This window comes from Dermacentor andersoni, chromosome 7, assembly GCF_023375885.2.
Source record: "Dermacentor andersoni chromosome 7, qqDerAnde1_hic_scaffold, whole genome shotgun sequence".
Taxonomy (NCBI): Eukaryota; Metazoa; Arthropoda; class Arachnida; order Ixodida; family Ixodidae; genus Dermacentor; species Dermacentor andersoni.
The window spans coordinates 176,801,952-176,826,375 of NC_092820.1; the positions used below are offsets into that span (position 1 = coordinate 176,801,952).

General features: G+C 48.9%; 1 protein-coding gene and 1 pseudogene across 3 annotated transcripts in view; both read left to right on the plus strand.

The window, feature by feature from the left end:
- LOC126532982 (uncharacterized) overlaps positions 1 to 24,424 on the plus strand; it is a 50,378-nt gene that overhangs the window by 14,435 nt on the left and 11,519 nt on the right. The window contains exons 3-6 of one of the 3 annotated variants that reach the window (XM_055071658.2): positions 10,585 to 10,689; positions 14,696 to 14,746; positions 14,811 to 14,876; positions 15,647 to 15,693. In XM_055071658.2, the coding sequence (XP_054927633.2) occupies positions 10,585 to 10,689; positions 14,696 to 14,746; positions 14,811 to 14,876; positions 15,647 to 15,693 (269 nt within the window). The remainder of the gene's footprint in view (positions 1 to 10,584; positions 10,690 to 14,695; positions 14,747 to 14,810; positions 14,877 to 15,646; positions 15,694 to 24,424) is intronic. The other 2 variants (XM_050180164.3, XM_055071659.2) reach the window with 2 other exon arrangements.
- LOC126533329 (U2 spliceosomal RNA) lies at positions 9,727 to 9,908 on the plus strand (annotated as a pseudogene).

The following is a 24,424-nucleotide window of genomic DNA, read 5'->3' on the forward strand; positions in this document are numbered from 1 at the left end:
ATTAAAAGACGCCCTCCGAAAGGGAGCACCGAGTAACGTACACTGGGATAAGGACAAAGAGAACGCTTTCCAAAGTTTGAAAACGCTATTGGTTTCTCGCCCTGTGCTTCGCGCGCCAGGCTACACAAAGGAATTCATAGTTCAATGCGACGCAAGCGACAGAGGTATGGGCGTGGTACTTAGTCAGGTCGGCGACGATAACGAGGAGCATCCTATCCTCTATGCCAGCCGTAAACTAAATGTAAGAGAGGAAGCCTACAGCGCTTCAGAGAAGGAATGTGCTTGTTTAGTTTGGGCCGCACAGAAGTTGTCGTGTTACTTATACGGAGCGAAGTTCATCTTCGAGACCGACCACTGTCCTCTGACGTGGCTCAATCAAATGTCACACAAAAATGGTCGCTTGCTCCGATGGAGCCTCACTCTCCAAGAGTACAACTTCTCCGTTAGATATAAGAAGGGAAAGTTGCATAGCAATGCGGATGGCTTGAGCAGGCTAATTTTAATTCTGCGTTTGAGGGTCCCGCCTAAATTTTAGGGTTACTAGTGCTAATTTTATTAAGCGAAGAAGATCCCCTCTCATTTAGCAGGATTTCCTCCATGATTGCTGAATTTGTCAGCAGGAATTTGCTTCAGAAATTGGCATAGCGAAATGCAGCATTTTTTGTTTCTGCACTTCTGTTTTTTTTTTTTTTGAAGCCTAGCGAGTCTAAAGTGAGAGCCAATGCACGTCATCTCGGCGCAGAGCCGTGTTGTGGGTTCATTTTGCAGTTGCCTGTCCTTGTCGGATGTTTTGGGGCGGTGACATCAATACACAAGTGGTCGCTGCGAGCCAAGACATCAATCCCCCCCCTGACCACCTGCCGTTCTCTTCCTGCCTAGCGGTTGTCAGCGCTAGACAGACGAGATTTTTCGGGCCATGGAGGCGCTGTTAAGAATGGCGAGCTGCAAGGAAAAATTGCCACCCAATTACGACTGGGGGACAAGACGCGCATCCCCCACTCTCCGTCGCTGCAGCTAGGCTGCGTTCGAAGAAGCGGGCTTTGTGCTGAAAACCGCCTCCATCCACCAGCCCCATCGCAGTTGTGACGAAACGGGTTCGACGGACGAACTATTGTGCCCGAGGGCCCCAGCGCCGACCTGATTTGCTACGCGTGAGCAAGCCGCAGCGGGACAACGAGCTACCCAGAATGTCTCCGAGGTACCCGGAACGACTCCCCTCCGACGATGGCTCCAGACCTTCGCACCTGTGTGTTTGCGTGTGTGTGGGCGTAAACGATACTGCGGAACGGCGCCCCTCTGTCGTCGGTTCCAGACCTTGGAATGTGTGTGCCTTTGTGTGCATAAACTGTTCTTCGGGGCGGCGGCAAATTTACAATGAGTAAACGAACGCTCGCGTCACCTTGTCGCGGGAGGCGGCTAGTTTTGCGATGACCAAACGAACATTCGCTGCCTTGTATCGCCGGAGGACCGAGTGTTTAAAAACGGCTGTTGGGCGGAGGCTCGACAGACTTCTCTCGTGCAGTCAGGTTGGACTGACACACTTTCTCTGGAGCAGTCATGTTGGACTGATTTAATTTCTGTAAATAAACCCATTTTCCTCGTTCTCGATGAGAAGCAGTTCTTCCCTTCATCAACGTCCTCAGCGTGTTTAAGTTGGACGACGGCATGGGCCAGCTACCTTCGAATTCATGCCGGACTCCAATCTTGGCAACGAATCTCGAGCGATGGGATTGAGCCCCCAATCCTGACACCCCGGGAAGGCGGTGGTGCCTGGTTCGAGTCCCGGACCAGGAAGAATTTTTCTTTCGAGGAACCCGTATGGGTTTCTTTTGCAGCATGCAATTGCTACGAACGGGTGGATGTCTGATTTTCTCTTTATTATTTATTTCTCTCCACCTTGAGGGTTTCCGCAGAACTATTGCATCAACAAAGACAGTATGCATAAAATAAAAATGAACGTGGTACATATCTGTTAGCTGTGCATTTGAAACAGGTACATATGTAGCAGTTTAGAATGCCACTTTTTTCATTGAACAAAGTATCAAGTTCTATCATCGTGAGGGGTTAGGGTAACCCTCCCTGGTAGACTTTACCCTTGTGGAAACGGCGGCTTCGGTTTCGCTAGGTTGCTCAGAGTTCGTCGCAGTTGCACACTGAATAACAAGTGTGCGCAATGATCACCTTCTACGGCGATTTCATGCTATACGGAGGCGCGTTTTCGCCGCCGCCGCTAGAGGGTTCGAAGGAGTGCTTTTGGCTGCAGAGCCAGGCGGACTCACTCGAACGGAGGGGAGACATCGGTGCACAAGCGTTCATCTTTGAAAGAACGAGGGACGAGAAAGGCACACGGATCCCAAACATCATGAACCGTTTGCTAAGAACTATTATAAATACAAGCGTTTCTGCTGATCGGCTCTGTGCATAATGCTCGGTCTCAGAGGAACGTACAGCAAGCGTCAAGCTGAAACTGCCCCTGCTTTGATTGGGCGTTGCCGATGGCTTTAGGTCAGTTGTCATGCCGGCGTTGTGATACGCCTGGTGGTGAAAAACTTTTATTGATGAGAAGGCCAAAAGTAAATAAAATTTAAATTCAGCGTTGTGGGCGGCCTTCAGACTGCCTGTTGGGGCATCCAGGCCGTGCCTAGTCGCGACGTCCTCTGCCCAGGTCACCACCCGGAGTTGGAGATCCGGCTCGGTGTTGGACAAAGCAGCCTTCCACTGCTGCGGACTGGTTAGATGCCAAGAGGCAAGGGGCAAGTGTGCCTCAGCAGGAGAATAAGGCGTGAGCGTAATCGACGCGGGAGCTGCCTCATAAGCGGCAGACCGGCGAGTGTGCCCCGGGTTGGGGGAGGGCAAGACGTGCGGGAGTCAGAAAGGTGTGGGCCTGAAGGTGGCGCCACGAGTGTTAGCGGTGCTGAGGTGCTGGAAAAGGGATTAGTGCGGAGGGAGGAAGGTGGGACGAAAGGGGGGCGGTAGTGCAAAGTGGTATCGCGGTACGTGCGGATCGCGTATTTATTCCCGGCGGGGGCGGGCTTGCTCGGTCAGTCGAATCGCGAGCGATGGAATTGGCCGCCTCGTGGCCAGGATGGGCCGCGTGAGCGGGCATCTAGATGATTTGGATGGGTCGAGAATGGACGGTGTTGGAACGCAAGATACCAATGGCCGGAAATTCAACCGCGTAATTGCAGACCGCAGGTTCGGAGCCACTGAAAATGTAATTCGCGGAGATTTGCGTGATGACAAGGGCGTTAGCTGCCTCCTCGGCCTCGACAGAAGTCGAAGTGTAGATTGAGGCACTAAGAGTGGGTCGGAGAGAATTGGCAGTGACTGCAAGGTCATGTGCTGGGTATTGGTGGCGGGACGGCATTCACATAAGCCAGAGCGCGTTGCTGTTCATACCGAGGCCAGAGAGCGGAGGCTCGTGCTACTCTACAGGAGTGGTGGTCTTCACGATGCATATATTTAGAGAGGGGAGTAACGCAGACGTAGGAAGGGATGGGCAGTGAGGTGGGCAGAGAGATAAGAGGGGAATGTTTAGGGTGGAGAGAAGGGACAGGGCCGACTTATATGCCTGGTGAATGAGGCTGTTGACTTTTTCTTCCTCGGTACGAGGAAGGAAGAGATACGGAAGACAATAGATGAGGGGCGGCTGAGAACACAGGCCTGGACCAGGCGGCGGAGGTTGTGTTCGCGCATGCCGTGATGACGGTTGGCAATGCGGCGTGTGAGGCGGATGGTGTGGTGCACAGTGTTTGTGAATCGAGTGATGAGGGTGGTGTGCTTGCCATTGGATTGAAGAAAGAGTTCGAGGATCCGGAAGGTAGAGACGCGAGGAAGGCATGTGCCGTCAAGGGAGACGATCAGTGGAGAAGGCGACAGGGGGGCAATCTCCCGAGGCAGAAGGAGCAAAAGCTTTGATTTGGTCGGGGAGCAGCTCAACCCGATAGCCTGGGCGTGAGTCGCTACCGCATCCACGCATGCCTGTAGAGTGGTCTCCATGTCGCCGAGATTGCCGGTGGTCACCCAGAGAGTGATGTCATATCGGCGTAGAAAGCATGAGACAGAGCTGGGACAGTGCTGTAATAGTTGGCATCGGGCATGTAAAAAGGGTAGCTGGCCCATGCCGGCGTCCGACTCATTCATGCCAAGAACGCTGTTCAAGGAAGGAACTTGTTCTAATCGAGAACAAGGAGTATTTTCTTTTACAAAATCTACATGAGGAGTGCAGAACGTTACATCTCATCAGTCTAACATGACTGAAGTGAAGCACACCGAGGCGTCGCAAACATTCGCTTACGCCCCTCGGTCTTCCCTAATCCCTAGGCGAGGGAAGTCTGCCGCACCCCCCTCCCCCCTTCGTCCAATAAGAGCGTCCAAAGTCGTCGAAGGACCCGCGTTGAGGGTGAGGGTTCACACAATCACTCCCGCACCTTTTTTTCACTGAGTACAGAGGAAGGAGGGACAGAGAGCCTTGGGGGTACCCTTGTCGTCAAGAGAGAACGAAGGAGAAGAAAGTGGGCCGTTTAAGATTTCGGCTGTGCTGTGGGCGAGGAAAGCGGTGACGTAAGCATGGACACGGGCTCCGACATGGAGGGAGGAGAGAGCATCCAGAATGGCGGTGTGATGTACCTTGTCGAATGCTTTGGTAAGGTCCAGCGCCAGGATAGCCCAAGTGCGTTTGTGGTGGGAGGGGTGTAGGACATCCTCGGAAAGTTGGAGCATGACATCCTGGGTGGAAAACTGGGAACGAAAGCCGAACATGGAGTCCGTATACAAGTGATGACCATCCAAATGCGGGCCAGGATCACGTGCTCGAACAGCTTGCCGAGACAGGAGGCGAGGGAGGTGGGGCGGAGGTGTTCGAGTGCAATAGGTTTGCCGGGTTCGGGAATGAAAGAGACATGTGTATGGGTCCAGGAGGAAAGAAGACTGCCAGCATGCCAACGTATAGTGAGAAGTTCAGTAAGGGCTTCGAGGGAAGGGGTATCTGGGTTGCGGAGTGTCTTGTTAATCACGCGGTCCACCCCCGGGGCCGAGGTGTTGCGGCGCGTGAGTAGCGCAGCACGAACCTCGCTAAGGAAGATGTCCGCTTCAAGGTCGAGGTTGGGGGCAGCCGAGGGTGCCGTGTTCATCGGCGCGGAGCCGGCGGCTGTGGAGGTGCGGGAGCTGTGCAAGGAGGAGCGGTGGAGGACAGACGCGCTGGCGCGGCCTGCAGCTAGCGCGACAGCCCCTGAATTTGGAGCTGCTGGGCAGCGATAGTGGCCTCGAGGGCCAAGGTTTGGGGGTCCGACCTGTGAGGCTGTAATTTCCAGCTTGCCGGTGATGTGGTGTTGGCGACGGGCGCGATGGACTTCTCGGACCTGGGCGAGGCGGGAAGGAGACGGAGCGGTGGCTGCTGGCAGACCGGGCACCACGGGAGGCAGTGCGGCGGCGGGAAGGCCGGGAGGTGTTGAGGATGGGCCCGGTGGGTGGCGCTGGTGAGGGAGGCTGGGGCTTGGATGTGACCGGGGGTGATGACGGTTAAACAGGAGCTCGACTGCCGTGTGGGCCTGGCCGCAGCGGTGGCAGAGGGCGGACTTGAGCTTGGTACAGACGTCCGCGCGGTGTCCAGGAGGCCAGCAGTTCGTGCAGACTTCAGCTTTTTGGCGGAGAGGGTGGCAGCGGTAAATCTCGAAATTAAAGACGATGGTACAGAGGACAGTGGAAGAGCCAACGTAGGCGATGAGGATGGATTTGGAACGCCCCATCTGGCGCGCGTCGGCGATGGCGTAAGGGGTCAAGGACCTCGTCCTGGGTTAGGGAGTCCACGGCCTTGTATATGATGCCACGGAGGGCGTTGTCGGGTGTGCTCATGTAGGTACGCAGGGGGCCAGAGATGGGACCCAGGCGGAGTTCCTAGACCCAGAAGTAGAGACGAGCACGCGGATCAGATGGGGTGCTGACCGTATGGGTTGTACGGATTGGTCCGCATACACGGCCGGCGGTGCGGGCGGTGGCGTAGTCGATGAAGCAAAAGTGCAGAGTATTTGGAGCAGGGCTCCGTTAGTGGCATTGCGAAGGTCAAGTCCCCCTCCCGGTCTGAAGAGTATTTTGAATCACTCTGCTGGGAGGTCAGCAAGGAGAGCGTGACGACAGAAAGTGGTAGTGCTGGGGGCGGTGGCTGGCGGCGGAGTAGGGGTCGGATGGGGGCGAAGCAGGTGGTACGAGGGGGGGGAGGGGTACTTGTCGCCGTAAACCAAAATATATCATGTACATCTGTTAACATTATGACCGATCTTGAAATCCTATTGCTTAAATGCCATGCCGCACCCCATTCAATTTTACTTGGCGTTTGCTATAGGCCCCCTCATAGTACTCCAGACTTCTCTCTCAAACTGAATAACAACTTAAATAACGACCGAACACCCCAACATGCATGTAATTCTATATGGAGACATTAATTTTTCTAATATCGATTGGTCAAGCCGGCCTGCACCAACGGCTACATCAAGGGAATCGAACGAGTTCCTTGAGGTATGCCTCAACTTTAACTTATCTCAAGTGCTCACAGAACCAACCCGTGTCACCGATAACTGCCAAAATATTCTAGACCTTGTCTTAACAAGTAATTCTGAGGGCGTGTCATCCATCACGTATCTTCCCGAAATAAGTGACCATAAAGTCATTCACGTTGACTTCGTAATTAAACCCGTTTTCACCCCGACTGTTAAAAAGGCTATTCGCTTGTATGAAAGGGGCAATTATGAAGCAATTAATCATGAACTAACGCAATTTTACCCCAGTTTTGCAAGTGTTTTTCCTTGTCATACCATGGGCGAAAATTGGCTCATTTTCAAAGAGAAACTAAACAATCTAGTTGGCAATTACATTCCAATTCAGCACAACCCTGGTTCAATAAAGCCCTGAAGCGAGTAGAAAACAGGAAAAAACGTCTCTTCCGCGCAGCTAAGTCCCGTAACACCCCTGACGCATGGAATAAATACAAAGCCGCTGAAACTGCCTATCTAGAAGCCATACATCATGCCAAACGCTCATTCTTTTATTCTGATGTGCCGAACATGCTTAATGACGACCCCCCAAAAATTGTGGCAAGTCTTAAGCCACAGGACACGCGAACTATTACCCTATCAAATGAATCAGGTGATTCCCTAACCGACGCTGAATGTGCTCACTCGTTTAACACAATCTTTGCGTCAGTTTTTACACAAGAAACTGAAATGTCATTTTCTATTCCCCATGCGAACTTTCAATGTACCATGCCACCAATTGCATTTTTCCATCCGGCATTTCATCCCTCATAGACAACATTAAACTTTCATCGGCAGCTGGTGTGGACGACATTATGTCTAAACTTCTAAAGAACACTAAACATATTTGTGCAGCATATCTCTGTCTTCTATTTTCACAGTCAGTTTCAACAAACGTGCTGCCTCCAGATTGGAAGCACGGAACGGTCGTTCCAGTTCACAAATCGGGCAACAAACACTCCCCATTAAATTATCGCCCCATCTCATTAACCAGTGTACCTTGCAAAATCCTGAAACATATCTACACACATATCATGGACTTTCTTGATGCCAACCATTTTTTTCATCCTGCGCAGCATGGCTTCAGGAAAGGTTTTTCCTGCGAAACTCAGCTAGCTATGTTCGTTCACGACCTCCATGTAAACCTTGACTCTAACTTCCAGACTGACGCCATCTTCCTAGATTTCGCCAAAGCTTTTGACAAAGTTCCTCATGAGCGTCTACTACTAAAACTTGCCGCATTACATCTTAATACCGATATATTAGCACGAGTTAAAGAATTCTTAAGTAACCATTCGCAATCAGTCTTTGTCAACAATCAAGCATATAACTCTACCCCTGTAACCTCAAGCGTACCCCAAGGGTCCGTCCTTGGTCCACTACTATTTCTAATTTACATTATTGACATACGAATGCATGTATCTTCAAACATCCGTATGCTTGCAGACGATTGTGTAATTTATCGTAAAATTAACAGCGTTTCTGATAACACGTCCTTTCAAAACGACCTGCGAAGTGTGCAGGAACGGTGCAACCTTTGACTAATGGAACTAAACCCTAACAAACGTAAGACTGTCTCCTTCTACCGCCGCAGAAATCCACTTGTTTTCTCGTATCAAATTGCTGACGTCAACCTTGAATTAGTTCCTTCCTACAAATATATCGGAGTAACGCTTAGTAGTGATTTAACCTGGGAAACGCACATTATGAATATCATTTCATCTGCTAACAAAACACTCGGGTTTTTAAAACGCGATTTGCACCACGCCCCCAAAAATGTAAAATTACTAGCCTATCAGTCTCCCGTCAGGGCGAAATTAGAATATGCATCCCCCATTTGGAACCCTCATCAAGTATATCTCATCAATCAACTGGAATCGTTTCAAAATCGAGCTGCAAGATTTATTCATTCTAAGTACTCCTACGACATCAGTATATCGGCACTAAAATCAGAATCCGGCTTATCATTGCTCGCATCTCGCCGCCGCATTGCTAGTCTTTGTTTTTTTTTCACAAGTTCTTTTACAGCTCACTTGGCAAAGCACCATACATTCTCCCCCCGGCACGCATATCCAGCCACACCGGTCACCCGCAACAAGTCGCGCGCCCGCGTACACGCACTGTCACTTTTTCGTCTTCATTCCTTTTTCGTGCAGCAACAGACTGGAACGGCCTTTCCAACGAAATCACAGTCATAACCTATCCTAGCACATTTTTAAACACCGTGACAAATAATCTTACCCTGTATTAAAAACATGGCCTTCAATTTTTCATGTATGTATATACCCACCCCTTATGCAATACCCCTTCAATGGGGCCTTTAAGGAAATAAAATGAAATGAAAACATTCGTGCAACTATTTATAAAGAAACTGCTGCTTTATTCCGCTGAATTCCAGCTTTTTTCTTCTTTGCCTTAACATTGGCACCCAATATCCTGTCACTGATCTTGCGGAAACATGAACGCATGATTTTTCGGCGCCGATTTGTAATTGCTCCTGCAATTGGGCACGTAACACTTATTGGGCATATCCTGGCATGAACGTAATCCCCATTCCACGGCAATGAAGGCTTGCCGGACACAACCGCAATCGCAGCACAAGCGAAGAGGCTACGTGCACGGTTCACGTCCAGAAAAAAAAAGTGCGCTCGGAAGCATGTCGCAGCATACCAGGACTTTTCTAACCCCAAAGCTATCCAAGGAGTGGCAAGGTTCCCGGAACTAATCGAATTGTTATCGCCGTCGTCGCCCACTCAGTCTTCCGCTTCTCATTTTCAACACAGTTGTGCCGTTCGTAGCTTCGTAGCACGCTGCACAGAACTTCTATGTGGGTCTCTTTTGCGTGACGTAGCTCAAGGGGAGAGGGTACAGCCAGAAGGCCGTAAGTTCTTTAGAGGGTGTTGCCCTAGCGCGGGGGTTGTCACCGAAACAAAATCATAACAAAATATCACGAGCCATTCCACTCTGTGACGGTGGATGACCATGCATGGAAGCTGTTTAGCACACGACACAGAGGGGATATAGAATAAAGCTACGAACTCATTTACCACGATGTTTACATACATTCGCGTGGACGACGGGACCGCCGCCCCATGGAGCCGAAGTCACAAGACACACGTGACGTGTCGGTGGGACCGCCACCGCGGGAGACCGGAAGGAAAGCAGGAACGCCGACAAAGAGAGGCTAGTGCGAGCGTAGACCTCGCCAACGCGGGTCAAAGTGCAGTGTCTGTTTTTATCAGCTGAATATCTAATGCGGGTTCTATTTGGACTATAGATATCAACTTATTTTTTGCAAGTTGGCGGAGTACTTCAAGTCTGTTTCACCTCAGCCGCGGTTAGGCGCGATATTTCACTATCTCCGGGATCAGCCCACGGTTTTTGCACGCGCAGAACAATAATGCATGGAACCCTCGACATAAACAGCCCTTCACTATAAAACAAACTCTGCTTACCCCGCGTGATGCACCGCAGCAGCAGTAGCAACGTGTCGCTACGCTCAGCCTTGCTGTGTTTCGGGCGACCACACTAATGCCTCGTCAGGGCAACAGCGGTACGCTCTTTAATATTGTCAGACAATGACCGCTTGCCTCTAGAGCTTCTTTTTCGAAGCAGTCAACGCGAGTTTTTGCACTGTGAAGGTTAGGCACAGGCGCAATAAAGTTTTGTTAGGCTGAACGACTTACATGGCTATACTCGCGGACCACTTCCTGTGGCAATGAAGGGGGCAGAGCTCGCACAAGCGAGAGAGCTTCTGAAAAAAGTCCCACATTTCGATCTGTTTAAGCTGGGGAAAAGAAAACATAAACACCATATTTAAAACAGCTACATATATGACAAAACACACCACCGCCTTGTTTTGCGGCTTTTCCCTTCCGGTCAAACGCGAAGCCATCGCACGTCGAAGGTGCGTCGATTCATGCGTCTCTTCTGAGAAAGCGCTGCCGGACTACTTGGCACAAGAGCACCCCCGTGGCCTACCCTTCATTGCCACAGAGAGTATACGCAGTGACGTTAGCGTTGGTCCATCGTGACGGCTGCACATTTCTTTGCACAGGGCTTGGACGGCATGTCCAAGAGGGACATCGTGGCGTCACTGGGCTGCTTCGCATTGTACACTTTCTCCCAGCAGATGGCTGACCCGTGCGTGGACGCAAACCTCGTGAGTTTGACTACAGCGCCGGCGAGCTAGTTGAAAGCTGCATAGTTTTCATTCGACATAAGCTGCACAAAGAAAAGAGATTAGGCTACACAAAGCAGTGAGAAAAGTGAGGAACAAAACTTCACACTGACATAGGCTCAAAAGAACTTGGTGTTTGTCAAGTTGGTAAGGACATCCTAAATAATTAAATGAGCGCAAATAGACACACTAGCAACCACGCACACACGCAGACACATCCTCCACACATGGCGCTGCGTTGGGGGGACGTGCCTATAGTGTGTCTGCATGTGTGGGTGTATGTCTGCGTTTGTGAGTGTGTGCATGCGTTGTTGCGAGTGTGCCTCTACTTGCGCTTATTTAATTATCTACGACACATAGGCTCAGTGATGCAGAGCAAAGCGGCTGGCTGTTAAGAAACAGCGCGAACCACTTCGCTCTTCCATAGCATCCACACTTAAAACGACACACAGCGCTGTGTCCTGGTCCCATCGGACCCGCTGCAGTCATGCACATACATCATGTTCAGTTCTCTGTCCTCCAGATGTAGCTTCATATAGCAGCAGCGTACGACGAAAACGGCTCTCCTGCGTTTCAGTTGTCAGTGATGAAAGAGTCGACAAAGATCTTCCTGAATTTTTAAAATCTGTGTAGACCATACTTTTTGTTACATGAAACATCTTTAAGATCGGTGCCGCAGGGGGCGTGTGCATGGCTTGCTAAACTGCATGTAACGAAAACATGTCATACCATTATTGATTACAAAATTGCAGCCATTGTAGCCACGCGTCTTACCTTGGTATTGTTGTGCGAAGGAAAGAAGCCATTACAGATCGTGCATGTGTCTCACGTGCGCAGTTAGCGTCTCGCTACGCATTGAGCAATTGGAGCTAAATTTAGCTTGTCGCTCGGCCTTCACAGAGCTTGGCACAACGTTTGTCCATCCGGGCAGGAGCGGTCGCGTTGAGAGATCTCACTCAGCCACATTATAGTATAATCCACCAAATTTAAACCTGCATTAATGAGGAATTATAAGGCCTACGAGTGTGCGATTGTAACCATGAAATTCTTTTAGCTCCCGTTGTCGGCGACCTTCAAGAGACGTTGAGCCAAAAGCCAGAGCCGTTATCCGGGCATTCAAGACGAGAACGGGGCGAGAACGAAACGAGAACATCCGGGCATCGTTGCGAGAACAAAACGAAGTCATCCGGGCGACCCGTCAAAACTTAAGAAAATGCGGTCTCTGGAACGTCGCTATTGGAAATGACAAATAAAGCTTCAGCGCACTAGTACTTACAGCTTGAGTGATATTGTTAACAAACATTAGGAAGAACTGTTTTTTGTAACTTGTTTGAGAAGTAACTAGCGTATGTATACGGTCTTTCTTAGTTGCCCGGATAACGGCTTTGGCTTTTGGCTCAATGTCACTTGAAGGTCGCCGACAACGGGAGCTAAAATCATTTCATGTTTAAAATCGGTTGAAGGTAGCGGCACTACAGGAAGCAAAAAACACCACACCACGGAAGCGGTCAACCGTTAAATCAACACTTCTCTGCCCGCCGTAGTGGCTTTGCGGCTATTGCATTGCCAGGGGTTGTGGGTTTGATGCCGACCTCGGCAGCCGCATTTCGACGGGGGCGGAATAGAAAACGCACGTGCACTTATATTTTGGGAGACGTTAAAGAACTTCGAAAGACTTGAAAAATTATAGACCGATCAGCTTACTGTCAGTAGCCTACAAGCTATTTACTAAGGTAATCGCAAATAGAATCAGGAACACCTTAGACTTCTGTCAAGCAAAGGACCAGGCAGGATTCCGTAAAGGCTACTCAACAATAGACCATATTCACACTATCAATCAGGTGATAGAGAAATGTGCGGTATATAACCAACCCTTATATATAGCTTTCATTGATTACGAGAAAGCGTTTGATTCTGTCGAAACCTCAGCAGTCATGGAGGCATTACGGAATCAGGGTGTAGACGAGCCGTATGTAAAAATACTGAAAGATATCTATAGCGGCTCAACAGCCACCGTAGTCCTCCATAAAGAAAGCAACAAAATTCCAATAAAGAAAGGCGTCAGGCAGGGAGATACGAGCTCTCCAATGCTATGCACAGCGTGTTTACAGGAGGTATTCAGAGACCTGAATCGGAAAGAAATGGGGATAAGAGTTAATGGAGAATACCTTAGTAACTTGCGATTCGCTGATGATATTGCCTTGTTTAGTAACTCAGGGGACCAATTGCAATGCATGCTCACTGACCTGGAGAGGCAAAGCAGAACAGTGGGTCTAAAAATTAATCTGCAGAAAACTAAAGTATTGTTTAACAGTCTCGGAAGAGAACAGCAATTTACAATAGGTAGCGAGGCACTGGAAGTGGCAAGGGAATACATCTACTTAGGGCAGGTAGTCACGGCGGATCCGGATCATGAGACGGAAATACCCAGAAGAATAAGAATGGGCTGGGGTGCGTTTGGCAGGCATTCTCAGATCATTAACAGCAGGTTGCCATTATACCTCAAGAGAAAAGTGTATAATAGCTGTGTCTTACCAGTACTCACCTACGGGGCAGAAACCTGGAGGCTTACGAAAAGGGTTCTACTTAAATTGAGGACGACGCAACGAGCTATGGGAAGAAGAATGGTGGGTGTAACGTTAAGGGATAAGAAAAGAGCAGATTGGGTGAGGGAACAAACGCGAGTTAATGACATCTTAGTTGAAATCAAGAAAAAGAAATGGGCATGGGCAGGACATGCAATGAGGAGGGAAGATAACCGATTGTCATTAAGGGTTGGGGACTGGATTCCAAAGGAAGGGAAGCGTGCATTTCTATAAAGTTTTTTCTGACATGAAGTTACGTGAGTAGTTGGTTCATTTGGCCTTTGCACCAGAAAACACCATTCATCATCATCATCAAATTCAGGGGGCGGCAGAAAGTTAGGTGGGCGGATGAGATTAAGAAGTTTGCAGGGACGACATGGCCAGAATTAGTACATGATCGGGGTTGTTGGATAAATATGGGAGATGCCTTTGCCCTGCAGTGGGCGTAACCAAGCTGATGATGATGATGATGAAAGAACTTCACGGTATCAAAATTAATCCGGAGTCCGCCACTACGGCGTGCCTCATAATAAGATTGTGGTTCTGCCACGTACAGCCCCATACAGCTACAAACACAGTTATTTTCCCAGAACAGTTAAAACTGGAACTCATTGCCCCAGGAGATTTTCGCAGGTGAGAATTTTTCTACACTAGAAAATTATATCTTTGGTGTTTAGTGTTCAAATGTATTGTACTCTTATTGTTGTTGTTTAACAGACATACTGTTGCTTTTAGCGTATTGATGAGTGTTTAAAGAAACGAATTCATGTTTTCTTGTTCTTGCTGTTACGGTTTACTTGATTTTTCCTTTGCCCCTCCAGCTTGGACCAAGATGTTGGCCCGCAAAATAAGTAAATAAAATAAATAAATAATCCAATTCAAGTTTAATACTTGTGCACCATGCTATGTGCCATGTGAGGCAATGACAATGTTCAACCTTCTCAGAGGTTATAAAATATGGCGCACAACAACGCCTCAAGCGAACACTTCTCCCTGTGTGTTCTGTGTACTACGCAAACAAACAGCAGTGGTGTGCGCAAGGTATAACCTTTAAGATCAACTCACCACTCCCGTGTTAGACTAAACGCTGAAGCAATTGAACATTCGCCGTTAACATCACCGCTAATCATGGTCAATCAAATCAACCAGCACAGAAAGCTTCGCTTACATCGATTCCCACGATCCGCGGGATCTGCATAATCTTTTTCTCAGTATTTGCTCTTCTAAGTTTTCTGCTGCTGGGTGTGCTGCGTTTAAAGTTATATCCTCTTTACTCAAGTACATACGCATCCCCGAAAAAACGTGTGCTCAGGGTAAGCTTTCAAAGGCTCACCTTACGTTCACTTCTTTTAGCACTGTAGTGCGTTTCTGTGCGGTGTCGATCTCGCCCGTATGCGTTTCAGCTGACCGAGCTGCTCTTGTGCCAGTACGACTACACGGAAGACAAGGATCTCGTGAGTTCACTTCGAGCGCCCAACGATCCGAGCGCACGCTAACTCGAGCGCTGTTCCTCCCCAGCTGCTGCGAGAGTTCAACAACGTCAAGTCCCGCGAGGACATCGTCAAGATGATGGAAGATCTTAAGGTAGGCGAGCCACAAACGTCCCCAACGCATTTCGATGAACCGTTAAATTGTGCGGCTTAGCGAAACTGCTCAGCGGACGCCGCTTGTTCGATCACCTGGGTTTCTCAGAAAGACAGCAAAGTCTAGCTAGATGTGAAAAGTGGCCTTCTGTAATAACGCATCGAAAACAGAGATATTTTGTTTCTGCGCGCGCGAGCGCATGACGCGCCACATATTGTGAGTTATCGTACCTCTCGTGTGACGTAATCACTGGCTGATTCATAGGGAGCGGTATGGAAGAAGAAAATAAACTCATTACGTCACGCAGCCAGCTTTGGTGAGCGAGCGCCCCATCATTGTCCATGCGACGAGAAGTAAAGAACAGATACGTTATTATTAATCGTGTGATCACAACTTTTTCGTGGGCAGTGGTGGCAAGCAGTACGTGACGGGCGCCTCCGCGGCCGCCGCCCTCACAGCGAGAGCAGCGGTCAGTGGAAGCGGAAGCGCGTATCCCTTGCCTCATCTTGGGGAATACGCTTCATCTGGACAGTTCATTTGGCGGCGTAATTTCGGTAGTAAATCTCGACGCTTGGCAACCCTTCTACCATTATTACGACCCCCGCGATGCTTCTCTGTGTTGGCTTTCCCCGCGCTAGGCGGCACCGAGCCTCTACGCAGTGCTTTAGCGCCACGCCGCTGATGACGCTGCCAGTGACGACGCAGTGGTGACTGCGTGGGCGCAAATGCTTGACAGCTGCAGTGAGAACGCGATTCTCGTTGCCTTCCAGAACTGCATGGGAACAACGCCGGATCCGGTGCTGCACGAGCTGAATGGGTTCGTAAACAATCTCTTCGCACTTCGCCCGATTCCGTCCCTCGCTTACTGTTCGAACTCCGGCTTCTTATCCCCCGAGGTTGTCATCATTTCTAATGGAATATAAATGTCAGTAGATAAATAATTCGGCGTGCGTCCACTTACGGACACCTGCACTCACGAGTACTGTTCTGTATATTGAACAGAAGTACGGTCTGTTTTTTTCTTCTTTTCTTTCGGTCATTGAAGAATAGCCGTATAGACGCAATTTGGCGTAAGGGCAGTAAAGTTGTTGCACGGCCAGCTTTAAAACGATCGAACCATTGCTTAACCGAGGACCGTCAGAAGCAGCGCCAACTATAAAGCATATACGTGTGCACACAAGCACTGTGTCCCTGTGAGTCGCTTTATTTGTGTATATGTTTTACTTCGCGCAGCTATAAACTCATGGAGCAAAACCAACTGGCCCAATCCTTCACCTTATTAACCAAGAACGCGGCTAGTCGCACATTCACGTGATGTCGCGTCTGCTTAAAGCGCTGAAAACCTCCTCGCATTCCGCTACTCTTCTCCTCAAGAAAAGAAAAAAAAAACCCCGCCGTGGTTGCTCAGTGGCTATGGTGTTAGGCTGCTGAGCACAAGGTCGCGGGATCGAATCCCAGCCACGGCGGCCGCATTTCGATAGGGGCGAAATGCGGAAACACCCGTGTACGTAGATTTAGGTGCACGTTAAAGAACCGCAGGTGGTCGAAATTTCCGGAGTACTCCACTACGGCGTGCCTCATAATCAGAAAGTGGTTTTGGCACGTAAAACCCCATAATTTAAGTTTTTTATCAAGAAAAAAAAACCGCAGAAATAGTTTTGCAATTATTATATGACTGCTGACACGTTCAGGCGAGCAGATAGATGGAAAGCAAAAAGTCGTTGCAATAACCGCCAAGTACCGGCAAAGCCGCAGCACCGCACCCCGACGACAATACCAGAACAAAATCCACGGACCTAGCAATGAAGATGGACAACCGCGATGTGTTCGCACTGGTTGACACCGGTGCTGATTTCTCCGTCGTGAGCGCAGTGTTCGTCACTCAACAAAGGAAAGTTCTTACTGCTTGGGACGGCCCCCAGATACGAACAGCAGGTGGTCACGTAGTGACGCCAAAAGCAAGATGCGGTTCGAGGACACATGTACCCTACCGTTGTCATCGTCCTAGAGCAGTGCTCCCGTGACGTCATTCTGGGCGTAGACTTCCTTTCGGCAAACAGTGGGGTCATTAATCTACAGGCACAGACCATAAGTCTTTCACCAGAGAACGCCATCGCGCACGATTTAGGTCCTGCATTATCTGCTTCACTCGCGATTCTCGATGAACATATCACGTTGCCACCCCGGTCGAGTACTGTGATCGCAGTGGGTACCAACAACGGCAGCTGCGTGGAGGGATTGGTCGAAGCGAACCCAAGTTTACTGTTTGAGCGGGGTTTGTCTGTAGCAAGAGGGATCGTCCGCCTGGTCGAAAGAACAGCCAATATACTGATAACGAATTTCTGCTCGGAATATCGTCATCTTGCTAAAGGTACCACGGTGGCGCTCTTCGAGACTATTCCCGACATAGGCAACATCCTCACGCTCGAAAACGAATTCGCACCTCGACCTCCTGACATTTCATTCGATATAAACCCTGCTGTGCCGCAAGCGAGACAAGAACGACTGCAGAAACTGCTTCATACCTACCAGGATTGCTTCGCTACATCGTCCAAGATTCGCCAGACGACGCTTACAAAGAATCGGATAATAACAGATGAATGTACACGGCTTATTCACCAGTCACCGTACCGCGTGTCCATGAAAGAACGGGAAGCAATCAGGAAACACATAAAAGAAATGCTGCACGACGACGTCATCGAACCCTTTCAAAGTTCCTGCGCTTCCCCCGTCGTGCTCGTGACATCACTAACACACTAAGATTTTGTGTCGATTACCGCCGACTCAACAAGGCCACGAGAAAGGACGTCGACCCGCTCCCTCGAATTGACGACGCCTTGGATAGCCTTTGCAATGCAAGATACTTCTCGTCCATGGACCTAAAGAGCGGCTATTGGCAGGTGGAGGTTGACGAAAGGGATTGCGAAGAGACTGCGTTTATTACACCAGATGGCTTATACCAGTTCAAGGTCATGCCATTTGGGCTGTGTACTGCCCCTGCAACCTTCCAAAGAGTAATGGACACCGTGTTGGCTGGACTGAAATGGCAGATTTGTCTGGTATATCTTGATGATGTGATAGTATTCGCTTCTACCTTCGACGAACACCTTAGCAGGCTAGAGCTGGTACTGCATGCTATCAAGTCTTCCGGACTTACGCTGAAGCCTGAAAAATGTCGCTTCGCCTACGAGCAGCTCAAATTTCTGGGCCACGTTGTCAACACTGCAGGCGTGTTACCAGACCCAGAGAAGACAGCTACCGTGCGACACTTCTCACAGCCCCGTGAAAAGAAAATCGTCAGAAGGTTTCTCGGACTTTGCGCCTACTACAGACGTTTCGACAAAGACTTCTCGCGGATCGCAGAGCCTCTGACACGCCTGACAAAAGAGGATGTCGCGTTTGTATGGCATGGACCACAAGAGGAAGCGTTTCGAGAGCTCCAGCGCCGTCTCCAATCGCCACCCATTTTGGCGCACTTCGACGACAACGCGGAAACTGAAATCCACAGCGACGCCAGCAGTTACGGACTCGGCGCCGTTCTTGTTCAGAGACAGAACGGACGAGAGCACGTCATCGCCTATGCCAGTCATTCTTTATCGAAGGCAGAATCAAACTATTCCACAACGGAAAAAGAACGTCAGGCAATAGTTTGGGCAACATCAAAATTTCGCCCATATGTATACGACCGACCTTTTACTGTCGTTACCGATCACCATGCTTTGCGCTGGCTAGCAAATTTGAAGGACCCGTCCCGACGCCTCGCAAGATGGAGTTTGCGGCTGCAGGAGTTCGACATCTCCGTAGTCTACAAGAACGGAAGAAAGCATTCAGACGCAGACTGTCTCTCCCGAGCCCCCGGCCAGCAACCACCACCGTGTACAGACGACGACTCAACTTTTCTGGGCATGGTTACCGCCTCCGATTTCGCCACGCAACAGCGGGCCGACTCTGAACTTAGCGGCCTCATTGAGTACCTTGAAGGACGAAGTGACAGCGTACCACAAATATTCAAGCGCAGTGTGTCCGCATTCTGCTTTTAAGAAATGGTGTTCTAGCTAAAAAGAACTTCGGTCCTCCGAAGAAGGCCTACCTTCTTGTTGTACCATCGTCGTTACGTCCAAAAATTTTGCTGGCGTCTCATGATGAAGCAACATCCGGACACCTCGGCTCTGCACGAATACTCGCTCGGATTCGAGAATGTTATTACTGGCCGCGTATTGCCGAAGAAGTCAAGCACTGCGTCCGTACGTGCAGAGAGTGTCAACGCCGCAAGACTCCGCCAACGAAACCTGCCGGATTCCTGCAACCGATTGAACCCTCGACAAGACCGTTCCAGCAAGTTGGATTGGAGTTTCTTGGGCCTTTCCCGACGTCCACCGCCGGGAACAAATGGATTATTGTTGCGACGGATTACTTGACGCGCTACGCAGAAACGTGCGCACTCTCAAGAGCCACCGCTGAAGAAGGCGCCAGATTTCTTATTTTTCATATCGTCCTGCGTCACGGCGCGCCAGAGGCCATTATCACTGACAGGGGGACAGCATTCTGTATTGACCTGATGCAGGCCATATTGCGGTACAGCCAAACTACTCACCGCAGAGCTACCGCATACCATCCGCAAAGTAATGATCTCACAAAACGGCTAAATAAAACCCTGGCGGACATAATGTCGATGTACGTTGACGTTGAACATAAAACGAATGATGAAGGATGAAGTACTCCCTTATGTCACCTTCGTATATAATACGGCAATTCAGGAGACAACTGGGCTGACACCGTTCGCTCTTGTTTACGACCGGGAAGTAACTACGACACTCGACGCCATGCTCCCTCTTGTGAATGAAGGTGACCCACATGGTGACCCACAAACAGATCCACAAACGTGGCGAAGTTTCAGCAGCGCGCCGAAGAGGCCCAGCAGCTCGCTCGAGTACGAACCGCAAGACAACAGGCAATTGACGCCCGGCACGAAAACCTTCGACACCGTCATCAAGGATACACGCCCGGTGACCAAGTTTGAGTATGGGCACCAGTTCGCCGACGAGGCCTCAGCGAGAAGCTCATTCGACTTTATTTCGGCCCATACAAGATTGTCCGCCGTGTGGGTGCATTGAACTGTATGAGGTCACTCCTGACGGGTTGACGAACTCTCAGCGACGGCGCACACGGCCTGAAATTGTTCATGCTGTGCGCATGAAACTGTATTACGCACGTTAGAAAACTTCTAGCGTAGTTCTTTTTTTTTCTTTACTAACTTTGTGTTTACACGAACTCTAGTGCTGTGTATTTATTTACCTAAGGGCTTATTTTCAACATCGGGACGATGTCTTTTTGGAGGGGAGCAATGCCACGTTCCTTTAGGGCTTCGCATCTGTGCCGGTGGCGTTCGAAGGATGGATGTTGACGCGTGTGAGCACTCGCACAGACCTACCGCGATAGCTTCGTATCTACGATGAGCCCATCGTATCAGGCAGGCAACTCTCTCGCGATAGTTCTACGCACTTTCCTTCAGAGCCTCTAAATACTGCCCGCAGATAGGGGATGCTCGTTCTTTGTCGATTGCTGTCCATGCTCGCACGTGTTGCTGCTATTGGGCTAGTTGCTTTTGGTTATGTGGGGCACAAGCTCGCCTCAATAAATGTTTGTCTTGCTGTGCGCTCGTCTTCTCTAATTACCGGTGTGTAGCACCACTCGTGACAATATGGTGTCAGCGTCGGCGGCGTTGCACAAAAATAATCCCGAACCGCGCACGCCGAACCACGCGGGCCCTCCATGTAGTGCAAGGAAGTCACTGAACGAATTGAATTTCTCACAGATCGTAAAGTGCGGTTACACACAACCTACAGACATGATAGCGTCGGATTGTAATTTGAATATACGAGAAAACAGAATTCTGTTATGCGGAAACTCAAGCACAAAGCCGCTTCCCAGCTGTGTGAGGTCGTCCAGATGGCGCTCGCCTCCGCGGCAGCGCCCGCTGCAGCGGGAAGAACCATAAAGCACTTCGCGACTAGCGTTCGCCGCCAGTGTTTCCAGGAAAACGTTATGGTTACATAAGCTGCAGTTTCCGGGATGCGTGAGAAGCAGTCGGGTGCCCTTGAACGCGTTCCACTCTTAAATGCGAAGCTTAAGCGTCCTCCAAGTTCGCTAGTGATATCGCGCGAGCGCCCGATCACACGGCGGTCTCGTATAGCAACGAGGGGCACTCTTGAGTCGAACAGCGCGGCAGAATGCATTCGAACTGGAAACCGCCTGGCGCGTACGCGAGAAATGCCGCCGCCCCCAGCCTCTACAAGGCCGCTGTCCCGTCGTGCAACGGGATAGCGGCACGATATATTATTAACGACGCTCGCGCGATATCATCAACAAAATTCAATGGTGCACATGCAGAGGCATGTGCGTGCTATTGCAGAGTGACTCTACTGTTGCCATACATCATCAAGATTTAAGTATGCACATTGATGTACACGAGTGCATGATTCAACATACGAGGTATACTGCAATAGTGCATGCATTTAGTCAGAAAAACGTGAGATTAGCGGCGCCGCTCAACGGGGCTCAAAGCTAGTTAAGCCTGTTTCACATGATGCGGTTTTCGTCGCACCGGAAGTGCGATTTCCGTCGTTTGCGATGAAAATCGCAGTCGCAGTGCCGACCCGCCGATTTTCGGCTGCGACCAACCGGATGTCGCACAGTCGCACCGTTGCAGCGATCGCTGCGATTTTCCATCGGAATTGCGCGGAGAGCTATCGCGTAGCTATTTCGCCGGTATGTTTTGGAAAATAGCGTCTCGCGCAACAAGTGCAATGCGCGGAAACGTGGATTGCCGAATTCGGTACGTACGGGAAGGGAGAATAAATAACTTGTCTTGCAGATTCCATTCTCCCGGTTCTATGCGTTTGTTGACACGCTACGCAGCAAATGAAGTGCATTTTCACGTTTGCGTCGTACGCCTTTGCGAGTTGTCAGTACTAGGAGGTGTTCGATCCCCACCAGACGATGAGGTCGTCACAATCTTCTTTTGCTCAGTAGCATGCAAAAATCGCGCTTACGGAGCAGCTTGAATTATTTCAACCTCGGTAAGGGCAAATGACAAGACAGCAAAGTACCCGAAGTTTCAACGTTGTGCTGAACGCGGTACCGTTCAGTTGCATTTTCTTTTCGGTTTTCAAGCGTGAATTTCCCGATGCATCTTGAAAGCTTATTTATTAATAAATTTGACAGAGCAAAAGTGTAGGCTATCGTAATGAATTTGCTACGATAGCATTAAATCCTTTGCTTGAATAAAATATTACATGCACGTTAAGTTGCACCTCTTCTCTGGAGAATTTTTTTTCTTGCACGGAAACCAATAAACATTGACTATGTTGGGGACTTTGTATCCTTACTGCATCCGTATTAACACTTGCTTTGAAAGGTAATTAACTCTAAAGCTAGTAGATTAAGTAAATTACTTGCTTGCTATAGTGGCACCGTGACAACGTACCCTCCTGCACCGTCATGTAAAACTTGCGCAACAATGCGAAAAGCAGGCAGACGGCCTGTTCTTGTGGAGATAAAACAGTATAAAACGACAAGCCGAAGAAAAGTAAATCAAAACTGTGCAGTGAAGTCAGCCAGTACAAGCAGTTCTTGCACGTTCACAGCTGATCAAGTGTGCAGAAACATTCATGCCTTACATGTTTCTAATAAGTTCGTGATCACATATATTAGTGTGTAAACCAATATAACGATATCTGCTGTGATTACTCTTAAGTAATGAAACAAGTAATGAACAAGTAATGAAATACCATGCTACTTGCAAGAACATGTCACCCGAGAATTTTAGAACAAATTTCTGCATTTCAACTACACCCAATATGTGGGTTATTCAATAAAGGACCACAAACTCGGCTTTTTTGCAATGACAAACTTATTCCAAATTTTACTTGCATACAGGCAAGAAAACAAATCTATAGACAAAAATATTGTTCTTCAATTTATTCACCTGACACTGTGGCTATAGCATTCTGCTGCTAACACAAGGCGAGGGGTTGATTTGCCAGCCATGGAAGTCGCATTTCGATGGGAGTCATAGGTAAAAGAATAGCTCTTGCACTTAGATTTAGTTCATCATCTTTTGTTGAACCCTTAAACTTCTATATACTTTTGCAGAGGGGGGCATGTTTATGCAAAATCTAACACCAATAGAAAGCAAAGGCCAGAATAGTAAACAACCATCTTTCGTGATAATTCGAGTGAGTAAATATTCATTGCATCAATATGTATTGTTCAACAGCACTGCACAAATAAGCATAATCAGGTATAGCAAGTACTCTGTCAGGAAGCTGGTTCTACAGATGTATAGATGTCAAGGCATGAATGCTCATACTACGTCGCACACATAGCACAAAGAAAACCTTTTTCAAGAGTTGTCCCCCTTCTCGCAGATATGAGTGGGCCATAGGCAGCAGAACTTTATTGCAGGACATTGTGTGATACCGCTTATGAAAGAATGAAGAGAGTGAAGAGGCTTTTAACAGCAGTACCTCCTGCTACTCTAAGAGGAACGATGAGCAAAAACATTTCTGGTAGAGCATTTAAACAGTAACTTTCTGAAAAAATAGAAAATTCCAGGTGAGAGTTGGAGGTACATTTGGCCCACCCACCCCAACAACACAGGCATACTACAAGAAACACTACAGCCTATGGTGTATTACAGTCTATGGGAAAGCTATCTTATACAGAAATCAAGAACGATGCAACGTGCCCTCGACAACACTGCAGACTTTCTTGGCCAGTCTGGCCTCTCGCTTTCTGATAAGTCGACTTACATCGACGTCGGAAAAAAGACTCACACACACACACGCACGCACGCACGCACGCACGCACGCACGCACGCACGCACGCACGCACGCACACACAAATGTTGCAAGAGTGCATAGCATGAAGCAGTATCAACAGGATGACACTAGAGATGGATGAGGAGTAACTTTCAACTGAGGTTCATTTGTAAAAATGTGGCGAGTCATACAAATTACCAGAAAAAAAAGACGATGAGCAAAACGAGAACAAGGTGAAAGCAGGAGCCAACATTTCGACAAGTGGACTTGTCTTCTTCAAGGTCCACTTGTGGAAACGTTGGCTCCTACTTTCACCTAGTTCTCGTGTTGCTCATCGTCTTGAATTTCCATCTCCTGCCTTCCCCGTGTTTTCCCCAGAAAAAGAAAGATATCCTTGAAGGATAGATAAAAATTGGTGCTTGATGCAGCCAAACAAATAAAAATGCTACAGAAAGAAAATACCAAAAAATTCCAAGTGCAGGAAAAAATCATCAGCCAATCCTGCATGCCAGCACCTTTCAAGAAACATTGTTGTTATTCCAATTGACAGACTGACAGCTTGCTTGCGCAAGCACATTCTTCCAGTTCCATGCCATTGGAAAAAAAATGAGTTTCCTGGAAGGTAGCCACATGAACACTTGATCACAATGTTTTTTTTTTTTTCACCGGACTTGCATATATATATGTATTTTCTATCTTTCCTGCTTTTATGTTTGGTTTCATCAA